The following is a 14904-nucleotide window of genomic DNA, read 5'->3' as shown; positions in this document are numbered from 1 at the left end:
AAAAAAAAAAAAAAAAAAAAAAAAAAATTGAATTTTGCAATCGAGACGAATCGAACGAACGTTTCGCTTCTTTCGGGCGATGAGAGAGTCAGTTCGCAATTGTTATCTCGCTAATCCACCACTACCATATCACAACCGCCCAGCTACGCTGTGCGATATACACACAGTGTGTGTGTATGTGTGTGAGTGTGTGTCTGTTCCTCTGCCTGTCTGTCTGTCCTAACTAATTAAACTTTACCGCACTTCGGGTATTCTATTACGTAGCTAACGATCCCGGAGCCGCCGATCGATCTGTCTTCGGGATATGTTTATTGTTGCGACGAGAGCGTGACGCGCTCTGTCCGCAACTCTGTCCGTTTACCGTTACTCTCCACGCGGCCCTATGTGCAATTATGTGAATTATGTGGGAGAGAGGCGTTGCGAACTTCGCTCCACAATTTTCGTACAACTCGGATCTCGAGTTGTACGATAAAATTGACGAGAGAAAATTGCTCGCAAACAACATCTCAAGGGCGCTTGCGAAAACTTATTTTTCTTTCAATTTTTAGAGAGAATTTAAAAAAACAAAAATATAATCAATCGGACTCGCGGATAGTCGCTGCGTAATCGAACACCGAGATCACTTATGTCTCGTATTACAGAAACTAAAACTATTGTACAACGCATGTGACAGCACTTTGAACTGTGTACATATTATGATGAATCCATGACGCCGGTTCGAGAGAGAACAAAGCATCTTGCGATGAGAAAAAAAAAACTGAAGCATCTTCGAGCTCCGCGAAGCTTGTAATAAAAAAAGAAAAAAAAACAAACAAACAATTTCTCAACATAGTTAAATTTTAATCAAAGTCCGGCTTCAGCGTTTCTTTTCCTCGCAACAAACGTGAATTTTCCCTCGTGAATTTTTTTGCGAAAATGAAGAGAGATTTGCGAGTGAGTCGAGAGGACGATATCTCTTCTTCTTACAATTCTCCTCTTTTCCGCGACTTCTTTTCTCTTTTTCACACGTCGCGACGTGATTTCGCACTTTACCTGAGCACTGGGAGTTCGTCGAGAGCTGGCTGCAGGTCTTGATAGGACACACGATTCTTAAGTCTACAAGCAATATACGTATGTAATATCTCCTTCGTGTTGTTATAAAAAGAATATAGGCCAAGGCGGGGAGTAAAAAATTTTTCAAGGCTAAAAGCTGCTGTTTGTTGTTGCTGTTATACCGACACGAGGAGGATCAAGCGTCGTCGTGTTCGCAACGTTATTTCGCACATTTTCGGAGCGGATTTTTCGACGCGGATCGCGCGACAAAATCCAGCCCGATCGCGCGCGCGAGTGCCCGTCATCAACGTAAAATAACAAATCGGTGGTAATATTATATATCGCAATCAACTTCGTATCACGTAACGGCGTTTGTTTCCATTTGCTTATTGAAAATTGAAGCGACGACGAAATGACGCAATCAATAATACAAATAACAGCGATAATCCACGCAACGCTCGCGAAAACAGCACGCGCGCGCGCACAATAACGCGGTCTCGCGGTTTTTAACTCGATCGAAATGCAAAGGCTATTAGCTTAATCCTCACGTGCGGCATCGTCTAAGAGGATTAACCGTCTCTCCCTCGGGAGTTTCTTTATCATTATTCGTTTTATCGTCGTCGTCCTCCTCTCCTGCTCTGTCGTTTCCATCGTCCGATCGCAATATCGCGAAAGGCTTTTTTTTGCGCGACGGCTATTATCGTCAAACGATATGCCGCGGCAAAATTCTTTGTTTTACGATTTTGGCGTGCACTGCGCAAACACGCGCGTTCCTCCGTATTGCGTTTTTGTTACTTTTTTTTTGGTTTTTTTTTTTTAACCAATGCAACACGCAAATTCGAGTGGATCCTCCTGTGTGTACATCCCCTCCGTTAGTTCTTGCGTCGTTGTTGTCGATACGACACGTTCGGGGGCTAAATATCGTGTGCACGCTCGCGTGTAAATTTATGTACAGAAGAGAAGACGCGCGCGAGTAGTCGGGGCGGATTAGGGAAGTTTCGGGTGCGCGCGTTGTACGCGCGCTAACCGACGACGGAGTCTTAACCACATTTATCACCCCCGCTGTGTTTCGCGGATTAGATTCGATATTCAGGCGAACGCACCACCGTGCACACAAGCCAGTTTCCAACTTGCCGTGTGTATCGAGGGCGGATACACGTCGCGCGACGTGGGTGGTGGTCTCGCCATTGCTCCGGAGAGAACACTATCCGGAACTATCCCACATACAGCCATTTCGAAAAGCTTTCCCCCGCCTCCATTGTCGCGAAACTCTAACAACGCAAACCTTCCTGTACACGTTCGAGACGCATAGAACGAGAGATCGGCGAAACAAATTTGCTCGAAAAAGATCGAAGATTTAAATGTTTTCAGTTGGAATATAAATTGCATTTGCATAGCGCATTTTTGAACAACAAATAATTGGAGACACGTAAACAACTAAGATTAACACATCTTTTAATTTTGTATCTAATTTCTTTGTGTGTCTACAATCATTTAATCTCTAAATTTGCCAAATGTAATTTATTCCAATTGAGACTTCAAAAATTGACTTCAAAAATTTTTGCACAACGTCCTCTCGCTATTGCCGTTTTTTTTTTTACATTTGGATTAACCCATTTGCATCATAAGCGCATATATGTGCGCATTTTGCCTGGCCACTATCACCAGAGCGCATATATGCGCGCATTTTACTTAGGCATTTATCACCAAAGCGCATAAAAAATTAGCGCACCAATAATTAGATTCCATTCCGTTTATTTTTGTGAATCTATAATGAAGTAAAAATTCTTTATTTATGCAATATTGATTTTATTTTTCATATTTTGTAACATTTTCATTAAAATTTAAATACAGTAAAAAAAAATTTTGGTGATAAGAACGAATTTTTGACTTTTCTTTGTGATGCAAATGGATTAACCGACACGAACCGAAGACCATTCCTGATTTTATCATTTTATTTATTCAGTATTTTTGTTTTATTACGTTGGTTGCGCAACAAAAGTCTGTTTCGTTCGGAATGAAAATCGATTCCCCCCCTTCCCCCCATTTGCGTTAATTTAATCCGATTCCAATCGCAAGACAAATTGATCGAACGCGCAACAGAGTCAGAATTCGAAGCGGATACGAAGACGACGTGTGTACATATATATAGTATATACCGGAGCAGTCCGTCTCGGTTACTTACTACTTGCGATGAGCGTAGATAGCGTCATGTTGAACGTGCGATATTGATGATGGATGGGACAAACGTAATCACACAACCCGAGTTCGATCCGTTCATTACTGTGATGAACGACGGGGACCGTAACGTGCTCTCTCTCGCTAATGACGTACATATCGCGTTCGCTCCCCCCTCCCCCCCCAAAAAAAAGAAAAATTGCACCCGCGTACACACATACACAGAAAGCAATTGCTTGAAACCCAAATGAAAAAAAAAAAAAAACACGCCTAATTGTACTGTTGCATAATTTCTCTATTTATTTGAAACACGTTATTTCTATATTTTTCGCAAGCATCATCATTTCCGCGAGCGAATATTCTTTTCTCTACGGGAATACACGAGTTTATTTATATAACGGGAAGGATTTCCCTTATTAATTCAATTTTTTTTTCCGACGTGAGAGCGCTTTATGAGAAGAGAGCGCTCAAAGGAAGCACGAGGCGGCCCCACGTGTGTCTCACAATAAGCCGCAAGACGTGAGGTTCCAACAGCACGATGGTTGCTGCGCGCTCGTCTCGCTCGCCTCGCTCGCGTTTCCTCCGCGGTCGTCGACGGTTCCCTTACCGTCTTCGAGTTCCTCGGAGCTCCGGATCCGGGCGTAGCGGCTGCTGTCTGTCATCCGTCGCGCATCCAGTTCTGCATCGTGGCGTTTGTATTTGTCGTTTTGGTTTTTTTATTTTTTGGTTTTTTGGTTTTTTTGCGAAGAGAGGAAGGCGCGCGTGTAGGCGGAGAGACACAAGGCGCGCGATCACGAGGCAGAGTGCGCGCGGCAGTGCACGTGCGGCATGCAGAAACACACAGACACAAACAGAAACAAACTTTGATTTGACACAACGTCGAGAGTACACATGCATCGTGAGTTGTAAAAAATTCCGCGAGGGATGATTCGGAAGAGAGAGTTGAAGAGGGATCGGGGGAACACGCCGACAACTCGAAAGCGCTAATTCGTCGTCATTTATGTGTGTACAATAACTCGATATCCTGCGCGAGCGCGCGTCTCGATTAATTAATTAAAACGCGCGCAAACTACAAATATTTAGAGAAGATTTTCAAAACGTTTGTTAATTTAAAATCGCCACTCGAACGTCGCCCCGTGTCCGATCAAACGAAATTCCAAATAAAATTTATCGCCGTCACACGTTGTGCACGCCGCGTGCTGATGAGAGTATCCGCGCGCCTCGGATATCTCTCGCGAGGGAGAAGGTGGAGAATTTGTTTCCATCTACAATTTTATTTTTCGATTCGATGGCCGTTCGCGATCATACAATACATACGCCGCGACGGTTGCCGTGAAAAAGCGTCATTTCGACGTTGCGCGCACTCGAAACAACGTGCATTAAATCCCATCGCGGCGCGCCATTCCGGCATCAACGTTAATAATCGCATTAATGTCAATTGCCTCGTTGCACGCGGCCGGCTACTCTACTTTGACGTAACAACACGCCGGTCAAGGTAACGTCGTCCCGATAATATCCCGAAAGACAGAGCGCGGAGGACGCGATTAGCTTTTCCGGATTAAATATCTTGGCTTGCGAGTTATCGGCTTATAAACGGCGACCGGAATAAATTGCGAGGTAAAAGAGGACACACAGGACGGAGAGATAGAGAGGGCGCATAATTTATACAACGGAGCTCGGAAATTTTCTCCGATGAGAGAAGCGCGCGCGCTTACGAGATTGCGCATTACTATACGCGTTTGTCTTTCGCGAGATACGTCGACGACAAAAGGATAAACCCCGACTTTTCTATTCCATTCGAATCTCTCTTCGTGCGGGATCTCCACGCCGGAGACGTATATTACGTTATCGCCGAGACACTCCGTCCGCATTATGACGTTTCAATAAAGCGAGAAGACTGCAAGAATATATAAGAACTCGGTCGCGAGTTTTCTCGAAGGAAAAAACGCGATTTTTGCATTTTTCGCGAATTAACACGAAAAAAAAAAAACACAAAAATTCAAAAAATGTCGAGCACGAGTTGAAAAACGAACGTTACAAGTCGCGACAAACCGAGCGCGCTCCGTTTTTTATCATCACGTAAATATCGCGTAAAACTCGGGGAGAGGTCGTGCGCCAAGAACGCTCTGTCCCGTAATATTGTCACGATATATATAATAGTTAATCGTAAATTGAGCCCGGACGCAAATTTGTCGTCATTAATCCCGCAGTTTTTTGCTCATTCGTTATTCGATTATTTCTCACGCGCGCGAGAAAACGCGCGGTCGCGAATCCGTGTCCCGTTCTCGTAAATCACAACGAGCATATTAACGCCGATTATTTATGAACGGCGCAAATGAACGCGGTGGTTTTTGCATAATACTTCTGTCTGGCCGCGGATCGTAAATATTTCTACATTACGATCCGTATTTCCGATATTACACCCCGAACATTACCCTTATTGCTCGTTACGACGACAACGACATACATTTTCGCACCAAACAGAAAAAATAAAACAATAAATTAAAAAACACGCGCCCGTGTGAAAAAAAACCTTTCCTCGATCACAGGTCGCGGACCTTTTAACCAACAAACCGCCGCGCGCGGCAATTAACTAAGAGCGAATCGGTACATCCGCAGCGCGACAGTGAAAATAAAAAAAAAAAATAAAAAATAAACGAGAAAACAATTAAAGTGAAAGCCACAGAGCACACGGTGCTTTCCACCCTCTGGAAGAAAGGGAGAGGCTTTTTTTTCAGGCGGGAAGGACGAATGATAAAGGATGTGCGCGATGTGCTAGAGTAGTACTCGTGCTACAGACCGGTGGCCGAGGAGTCCTGGCGTCGCGATGCCGTCGGCCCGTTGCTGGCGTTGGCCTGGTGACTGGTGCTGGCCGACGATGACAACGACGCGCCTCCCACCTGGCTGTTCTGGCTGTTGTTGCTGCTACCGCTGCTGCCTCCTGCGCTGCCAGCTAGTCATGCAATCAACCAACCAAACACGAGCTAGTGTCAAACGTCAAAGAAGCCTTCGCGCGCGCGTGTCGCGTCGATATTTATGTCGCGTCCCGCGTTTCTCGACTGCTCCCTCGACCGACGATCGCGGCTTTGCGCTCTTCTCTCGTTCGCGTTTTCTCCCTTCGCGCGGAATAAAATAATGACCAGAAAAACAGCGCGTTTACGCGCAATCGTTCTCGAATCGTTCAAAACGACCGAAAAGAATTTTTTTCAGCCAATGTGTCTCGAGAATCAATGGACAAAAGAAAATGTAAACAATTTATTTCGCTTGTTGCACGAAAAAAATTCAACAATCACGCGATATTGTTCGTCACGAGACATTTTCCCCCGATTTGAACGCGGAATTCAACGAAACGTCGCTCGGTATAAAACGCGATCGATCATCGCGGTTCTATTCCCGGTGCTCGAATTCGTAAATAATAAAGATCGGACGAAAGAGCGCAGAGAGAAAGACAGGAGAAGATGAGAAAGAAAGAGAAAGATAGAGAGAGAGAGAGAGAGAGAGAGAGAGCGAGACAGCACAGGGAACCGCGTCGCGTGATATATCGTCGGAAGAGCGAGCTGTCGGACGCGCGGCGTCGTATTTTATCACTGTGTGTGAGTCCCAAGTGAGGGACGGAGAAATGGGGGGAGGGAGAAGAACAGAAAGAAACTTGATAAGGTAAAGACAAGGAGAACCCCGTCGTCGGTCGATCGACGGGATTAATTGATTATTCATCGGACAGTACTGTGTCTACGTGTGCGTGAGAAAGCGTGTCGAAAAGAGGTCGAGGAGCGACGATGTGGGGAGAGAGAAGCGGAGCGATAAAAAGCGCCTGGGCTTCTCACCTTCTCCCGCGTCGCGCCCTTCGCAAAAGTGGATGGGGATCGTGAAGAGGATCTTATTTGTCGTCTGAAAAGAAAATCTCTAAACACGCGTGAGTGTGTGCAACGTGAAGAGAGAAAGAGAGAGAGAGAGAGTGTGTATGTGCGTGTGTGTGGGTGACGCGCGCGAAAAAAATACGGACGCAAGCTTGATGAAAAAAAAATGATACATGAGAAAAGCGTTTTCGCGCAACGCCAAAGAGGATAGAGTGCGAAAAAGGCGGGAGAACGCATTATCATTATTATTGTACGTACGATATCTCGTGTGTAATATTGTCAAGAAACTGAAAAAGGTAATTTAGTAAATAATATACATATGTGTGTGTGTCATAAATAATTCCAAGTCATGCTCGCCGGGTTTTACTACGAGCGAGAAAACCGGCCCCGACCGATTTCTGCCGCGTTCTCGTTTCATCAAACGGGATATTATATATTTATATATTGCTGGTGTGCGCCGAGGTTATACATGTATATACACATATGTGTGATTGTATGTGCGGCTCTCTACGGAGAATCTCGATTATAAAGCGTGAAAGCAGAAATGGGTCATCCGGTCAACCTTACCGATTCGTCGATCGGACCGCAACACGCTGGTTGCGCTTCAAGCGTCTTCTTCCGTGGGTCTACCATCTTGTCCTGCGACACGAGGAGAGAGAGAGAGAGAGAGAGACTGCGGCAATTAATTAAAAAGCGACGATCGTTCCAAGTGCGCGGTATTTCTCATCCGCGATTATTTTCGGTCTCGACTCGTTTTTACGAACGAGTCCGTAACGAACGTAGTCACATAACGTAAATATCTTTTTGTCTTGTTAAAAATATTTCGCAACAAATATCCTGCGTATGTTTCATTGCATTCCTTCCACTTTCTTCGTCGTCTGTTTGAAATCGACGGACACTTTTCGAATCAGATCGGGAAATTCTAAAGAGACGATGTTACGCGATGATATCGGGGAGATGATCCTTGCGATCGCGCAAGTAGATTCGAATATACGCCACGTGGGGACAACTTGTCTAATGATTGGTCGCCATTAGATCGAAGGAGGGGAGAAAGTGGGTGAGGCTTGATACAGCAACTTGCATTCCACGGGCTCTCGCGTCACCCTCTCCAAACACACGCCATTCTCTCTCGGAGATTCATTTCACACACGTACGAAGGGGATCGAGAGCGTCTCTCCACGTGCGATCGGACGTTCACGTTGACGTTGATTTCTCGCACCGGGGGGATGAGAGAACAGAATCCAGAGAGGCAATTTCGAAAATGCGTATCATATCGACCGTCTCGCGCACACACACAGAATTCGTAACGATCAAACATCACGCGCGCGCGCACACACACACATACACATTTCGCAAAAATATCCGGAAACTAAAACCTGATACCTTTAACCGAGTTAATCGTTGTGATCGCACGCGGTTAATCTCCTTTTTGTCCAATTCGCGCGGCGCAATCTGTTGCAATCGTAATTGGATCTGAGCGAATTCGACGCTTTGCGAATCAATCGACAAACGAAGGGTTATCTGTCAGCGAATAACACCCGCACATCACAAATCCGTTCCTTCTGATTCGAGAGAGAGCGACTCCACTTGTTCCACGCTGCATTAACGGCCGCGAGATCTACAAGCAGTGGTGGGATTCACGAGAAAGAGAGAGACTGTCTTTCTTCTTCTTCTTCTTAAAATCTATATAGACCTCAGGATTGAGAATCGCGCGCGCGAGAGAGAATGAAACTTCAATTTAAATTCTCCGCAAATCCGCTAATTGAACATTTTCCAATCGCCGTTGCGACATTTTCATCTCAAGAGGACTTTTCTACCAGAGGAAGAGAAATTTCCCCGAGAGAGACAGAGACAGAGAGAGAGAGAGAGAGAGAGAGAGAGAGAGAGAGAGAGAGAGAGAGAAGAAACCGTAATCTTCGCGCGTCGAATCCCACCACCGGAATCTTGAGTATTACCTTGGGCTCCTTGAAGGAGAACCGCGGCAATTCCGAGGGGGTTGCCCGTACCCTGAATCTGAGTCTGGTTCGGGATCTGCTTGTTTGTCGCCGCCGTGGCCGCGCCGACCGCCTTGGAGAACGCGGACATTGTCGCGGGGCTGCTCGGGGGTGTACCTTGGAGGTAAACGAAAGACAAGAGCCTTCGATTTCAGGGTGGCGATGTTGTTTGTTTTGCTCCGAGCGGCAAAAAAAAACAAACCGGTCGGCAATCGACCGGTCCAATGACATCAACAAACAACAAGGGAGGGTGAACGGCCCAACAAAGCGTATGAAGAAGGCGGGAGGGAAAAAAGCGAAGCTCTGGGTGGCGACTGTCGTCTTGACGCGACCCATTACGTCGTTTGTTCGCTACCGAGAAAAAACGGCGCACGCGGCAAAAGATGACAAAAGGAGAAGCCTTAACTATCGATCAAGTGCCACGAAACAAGGGCGAAACAAGGCGAAACCATACCTCGCCACACACATACACACACACACATATCGGAAACCGGGTTCTAACACAGCCCATTTGTTATGTTAATCATGAACGAGAGTTAGCGTAACGTTATCGAGCCACATCGATCGCCTTCATCAAACGTCGGAGTTAGTATCGACGAGCATTTCATCCAAAATGGGGGGAAGAAGTAAAGCGTGCGGGGGAAAAAAAAAGATTTGCCAGAACAGCGAGAAGATACCGCATACCCTACAGGCAGCGAGAAAAATTTCTCGTTAAGCCTATTTCTGAATTTTTTTTGCCAACAAAACGTCTTGTTGATGAAACAAAAAATTCAGTGGATTTTTCTCGCTGACCCGTAATGTAATCGCAAAAAACTTCTTTTTCCGCGTAATCTCGCGGAAAAGCTCGAAAAGTTAAGCTAGAGATTAGTCGAGGGAAGGTTTCCTCGAAGTGTGGAAGAACGAGTTTCACGGAAGAAAGAGCAAGAGGTTCGGTTCGTTAATTGGTCGGGATTTATTAGCGATTACAATTCGGCGCGTCGAATGCGATTATTTACGCATAGCAATGGCCTCGAACGCGGTAAATTTTCGCTCCGCGCGTAGACGAGATTTATTCTAGAAATAGATCCTAGGAGCCCGCGTCTATGTGTGTGTGTGTGTGTGTGATCGTGACCCGACTACATACGTAAGCGCGTCTTAGTCGCGTCGCGAAAGTTCGTTTTGCATATAAGAGACGCCCCGTCGGAGACAGTTCGCGATTATTAATATAGAACCGGCGCAAAGATGTTTGTATGTGTGTGCACAAAGTTCTTCGGGCTCCCCTCGCTTTTGTCTCTCTCTCGCGTTTCTTCACGATTTTCTCACGAGCGAGCGAAATTCATCCGACGTTTATTGAGAGATTGCCAAGTCCATGGAATATTAATTAAACGGAAAGATGAATGTAAATTTACTCGACGCGAGAAGATTCTGACGAAAATTTTAATTGAAAAGCAAGTCGCTTCAAGAAGAAGATGCTCAAAGTTAAATCCGTTCTCCGGCCGTTGCGTTTATTTCTTAAAACTCCCGCCGGATCGATCGCGAAAGAAGCCGTGAAGGACTTAGGACTTATTCAAATACGCTCGGTAAACACACCGACTGTGTGTGTTGCGAGTTCGCGCGCACTCGATTGGTTCGCGCGAACCAAGCGATATGTCGGCGACGACGGAATTAATTATTTGAGACAATCCGCGGAGAATTATAAAAAAAAAAGTCGAAGAGAACGTAAAACAAAAACAAAATCAGAACATTCGAGAAAGCAATTCGCGAGCGAAGATTGTTTCTCGGCGAACGGCCATTACAAGCAGGAAATATTTTCACCGCCGGCGTAAACAAACGACGCTGTGCACAAAATACAGACACGTGTAAATGAAACTGCGAGCGAGAATGCGACCAAATCTCCGTGAGACTCACCGTAAATCTCCTTCGACGAACCGGGTGCGCTGTTGGCCGACATTACGATCTCTTCTGCAAACGGCGTCGTTGCTAAATCACGAGAAACACGACACTGTCACCGCGACAAAACAAAAAACAAAAAAAAAAGGCGACACGACACACCAGACGCCGCGGCGAAATTCACGTTCTCGTCTGATAAATAGCGCGGATATTGTCGCGCGCGATATCAGTCGTAAAACAAAAACAAAAAAAAAAAAACCAATTCAGTGGCGAAATATAAAATCGCTCGTTCGAAACCGCGCGAGACTCCTCGCTCGTTCGCGAACGACGTCTCGAATCGCCGCCGATCTATTTTCAAGTAATGCCAAGCGGCCAGGTATTTCTGTTGACAGTACGTGGTCTTCGTGCACGCGCGAGGCGAGCACGAAGCAAAGTGGCGCCGCGGTGTCTTGAGAGAAAATCGCACGATCGACGGAGACGAAAAATTATAGCGTGTACTTATTCGCGCGCGTCGAAAATAAGAAATTGAAGAGCACGTATAAGCGAGATATTTGGAAAAATGTAACGATTTGATACGCGGGAATTTATCCAACAAGAGACTCGCTCTATTTTGGAAATATTAGCGCGCACGTTACATTTTGTAACATCAAATGTTACAAGAACAAAATCCGCCCTGCGGGATGGAAATCCCGGTCGTGTTCTCGCCTTTAACGTAAGGTAATTTTAGGCTTAAGTCGCGAGCTTTCCACGTTAGTTAGTTGGTTCGAGCTTAATTATAACTTTCGAGCTAACTATCACTCGTGCGCCGCTTTTATTATAACGTAGTTATAACTAATTTAGCGAAAACGACTTCATTATGCGCGCTTACACGTTCGAGACTCGCGCGAGAAGAATTGACAAGCGCGCGCGCGTTCGTTATTTTATTATCCCTCTCCCGAATGTCGATCGCACACAACGTGAATATCGCACGCAAGAAATACGGCTCGTCATCGCGACGGAAATTGAATTGTTTCCTTCGGTTTCCTTCCGAACAAATCGAGGCGGATATTAATGTTTTCCAGTCGCAGAAGTGCGAAAGTAATTAAAGCGAGATTATATATATGTATTTTTTTTTAATATAAAGTCTCTTATTTTCCTTTTAGAAAATATAAGGAGATGTTGTTGCAAAAACTTTACTCGCGTGTAATTTTGGGAAATCGAAGCGGAAAAACTTGTTCCGACCGACTTTCAAACGTTGATTCAAATTCTGCCGCTTCAGAAGCACACACACGTTTAATAAAAATTAGATAGTAAGCTTTTCGAAAAGTAGAGATCGTCGATTTTGCCAACGACTCTCCTTCACATTCAAGAAAATGAATCAAAAACCGATCGAGTAATCCGATCACTTTCACACTTGTGTACATTATACACGCAGGAGATGACATAATTTATACTGGAAATGGAGGATTAGCTGTCAAGAGAGAGGGAGAGAGAAGGAGAGAGAGAGAGAGAGAGAGAGAGGGAGAGAGAGAGAGAGGGAGGGAGTTAGTGTAATGAGGTAAATTAATAACCGTCACAGTCTGATTAGACACAGACGTCCAAACACGGCAATTCAAAGGGTAACATTATCCCATCATCTCAACGCAGTCGCGAGGTTTAGTCGATCAGTTTGATTAATGTCAATCACGATGATCCGCCGAGACAGTTATAATCTCGATCTCTGCGTTCTCACAGTAGCTGTAATGCGATTTTCCAGTCGCGCTGCGCATCAAGAAAGAGGGGGGTGGGGTGTCTCAGGAGGATCCACGCACACGTTTCGGATTGTGGGATTAATTTTGAGATTGATTAAAAGAGGGGAGGAGTCGACGCGCGTAATGGGGAAAGACAGAGAAAGAGAGAGGAGAGAGAGAGAGAGAGAAATAAAGAGAAAGATGGAGAGAAAGAGAAATTATGAGAAAAAGAAAAAGAGTCAGAGACGAGAACAATTTTCGAAATGTTAGTCGACGAAACAAGTTCGGGAGAGACGGCAAAAATCCGCTACATGATTTTCGCAGAAGCGGCAACAGAAAGGGTGCAAAAGCTCGGAAAATTCGCAGGAGCCTCTCGTGAAAAATCGATCTCTCCCATCCGCGCGATAATCCACCCTTCCCGACCGATCTTTTTCTCCAATAGAGAAATATTTCACGTGGAATAGATACATTCTGTCCAATATATACGGGGTTTGGAAAACATGACAAAGCACGCAGACGATTTTCTCGGACATATGCCGGAAGTGGGTGGCAAATCGTTATCCCTTTCCTCCCTTCCTCTTCCTGGAGACGCGATCATAAAACGTCGCTCTTCGTTCGGTAAATCGCATCCCGTGTTATTAAACCGAGTGAAGATTTACGATTATTTCGCGCACGCGCATTGTGTCCAGTTTGAGCTTGCCGATTAAAAAGATTTCAATTTTCGCGATCGCGTCGAATTTTTTATTCCGAAAGCGACGTCGCGCGAACAACCCTCACATATCCGAGATCGCGTTGAAAGGCTTTTGTTTCACTTTAATTGTTTTGCACAATAAAAATGTCACAAATTTTGGTTGTTATATTTTTTGCTGCACAGAGCGCGAAGTTTTGATCTCTCAATGTTAATACACGGTTTATAAATAATCCGTCCGCTCTGACAAGTGGCGTTATTTAATAACATTCGATCGGTATTTCTCTCGCCGAAATCAATAATGCAACAAAGTGATTAAATTTACATGTTCAATTTTCATAACGAAGTGAATTTAACCGCGCGCGGAATTTGCACGCTCTACCACATACACTACTAGTGCGCACCAAAATTCACGGATTCCGCAAAGTTGCGTTAACCGCAAAATATTACTGCGATTACCATTAGTTGTGGTTTTTGGTTGTTCCCGCCGACTCGCGCGACCGATCGAATTTCAAGCCGGATTGAAGCGACGCGCGCGAATTCAATTCAAATTCGCGACCAAAACGCGTTACGCGCGCGCTCGCCTAAACCAAAGGATAATTCTCGCCTCGTCGATTTCGATCAAATCAAATGCGAATCTATCCGGGAGGAGGAAGAGGGTTTTGTCCAAGAATCACGCGCGATACCATCCGCGCGTGTTCCAATCGCTTACGCGCGTTTAAATCACAAATCACGCGAACGGGAGAGGCCGATCGCTGCGGGCGATCATTGTGTGCGCTGTGTGCGCGATCGCCAAGGTATCAAAAATTACAATACACAACATTGTGTACACGTAAAAAAATTGCACATACAACGCCAGAGTTGCAATATACATAGAAGAGAGGAGAGACGTTCGAGAGAAGGGGTTTTTTTCGAAACGTTTCTCGATCTCGAGAGAGTTGGTTTTACCTTCGGGTTCTTTGGCAATGACCGTGCTGCTCCGGTCGACGCCGCCCTTCTTATCCTCTGTACAACATATACACATATACATCACGTATATACGAATAAAAGAGAAAGGTGGAGTTCATATCTTATATCATTACATGTAACGCCTAACGTAAATATGTACGCGCGATATCGATACAAAGCCACGCATCTCGCACGACGGAAAGCTAAGCTTCGGTCGTCCACACGAAAAGAAAAGGATTTGCCGAAACATCAAGAAGATTAAATTAACATGCGGCCAGCAGAATAATTCGCTAATTTTGCACAAGCTGACACGATTGAGGCTTTTTTTAATTAATTATCAGAGGCCCGATTCAGTTTGCCTCTCAATCGATAAACTCGAAAATAACCAAGAAAAAAATTCCAAGATGTTGAGCGGAACTCGAGATCTTTTCGGTCGCAAAAGCTGCAAAAAACAAGCCCATTGAGATATTTTTGTTTTGCCAACAAGAAACGTTTCGTTGACGAAGCAAAACATTCAAGTTGGACTCAGCAAATTGTTGTTGCTGGCCGCGGCAAGACTTTTTCTTCCGTGTAGTATCGATACGTACGCAATATCGCTCCTTCGTTCGAAGGAGTAAGTACGCAGAAAA

General features: G+C 45.2%; 1 protein-coding gene across 18 annotated transcripts in view; it reads right to left on the bottom strand.

Moving 5' to 3' along the window:
- The window catches only part of LOC109859326 (calcium/calmodulin-dependent protein kinase type II alpha chain), a 109367-nt gene that overhangs the window by 8066 nt on the left and 86397 nt on the right, over nt 1-14904 (bottom strand). For 3 of the 18 annotated variants that reach the window (XM_020437459.1, XM_020437460.1, XM_020437461.1), the window contains exons 12-15: nt 14276-14332; nt 9023-9178; nt 6011-6163; nt 3818-3889 (exon numbers count right to left, since the gene is read on the bottom strand). The exons of 3 other annotated variants lie outside the window; for them this stretch is intronic. In XM_020437459.1, the coding sequence (XP_020293048.1) occupies nt 3818-3889; nt 6011-6163; nt 9023-9178; nt 14276-14332 (438 nt within the window). Of the gene's footprint in view, nt 1-1032; nt 1096-3817; nt 3890-6010; nt 6164-9022; nt 9179-14275; nt 14333-14904 lie in introns of all 18 variants that reach the window. 12 more of the 18 variants (XM_020437468.1, XM_020437469.1, XM_020437471.1 and 9 more) reach the window with 6 other exon arrangements.

This window comes from Pseudomyrmex gracilis, unplaced genomic scaffold (assembly GCF_002006095.1).
Source record: "Pseudomyrmex gracilis isolate BER0280 unplaced genomic scaffold, ASM200609v1 scaffold_257, whole genome shotgun sequence".
In the NCBI taxonomy this organism is placed as follows: domain Eukaryota; kingdom Metazoa; phylum Arthropoda; class Insecta; order Hymenoptera; family Formicidae; genus Pseudomyrmex; species Pseudomyrmex gracilis.
This window is presented reverse-complemented; position numbering and strand designations above follow the sequence as displayed.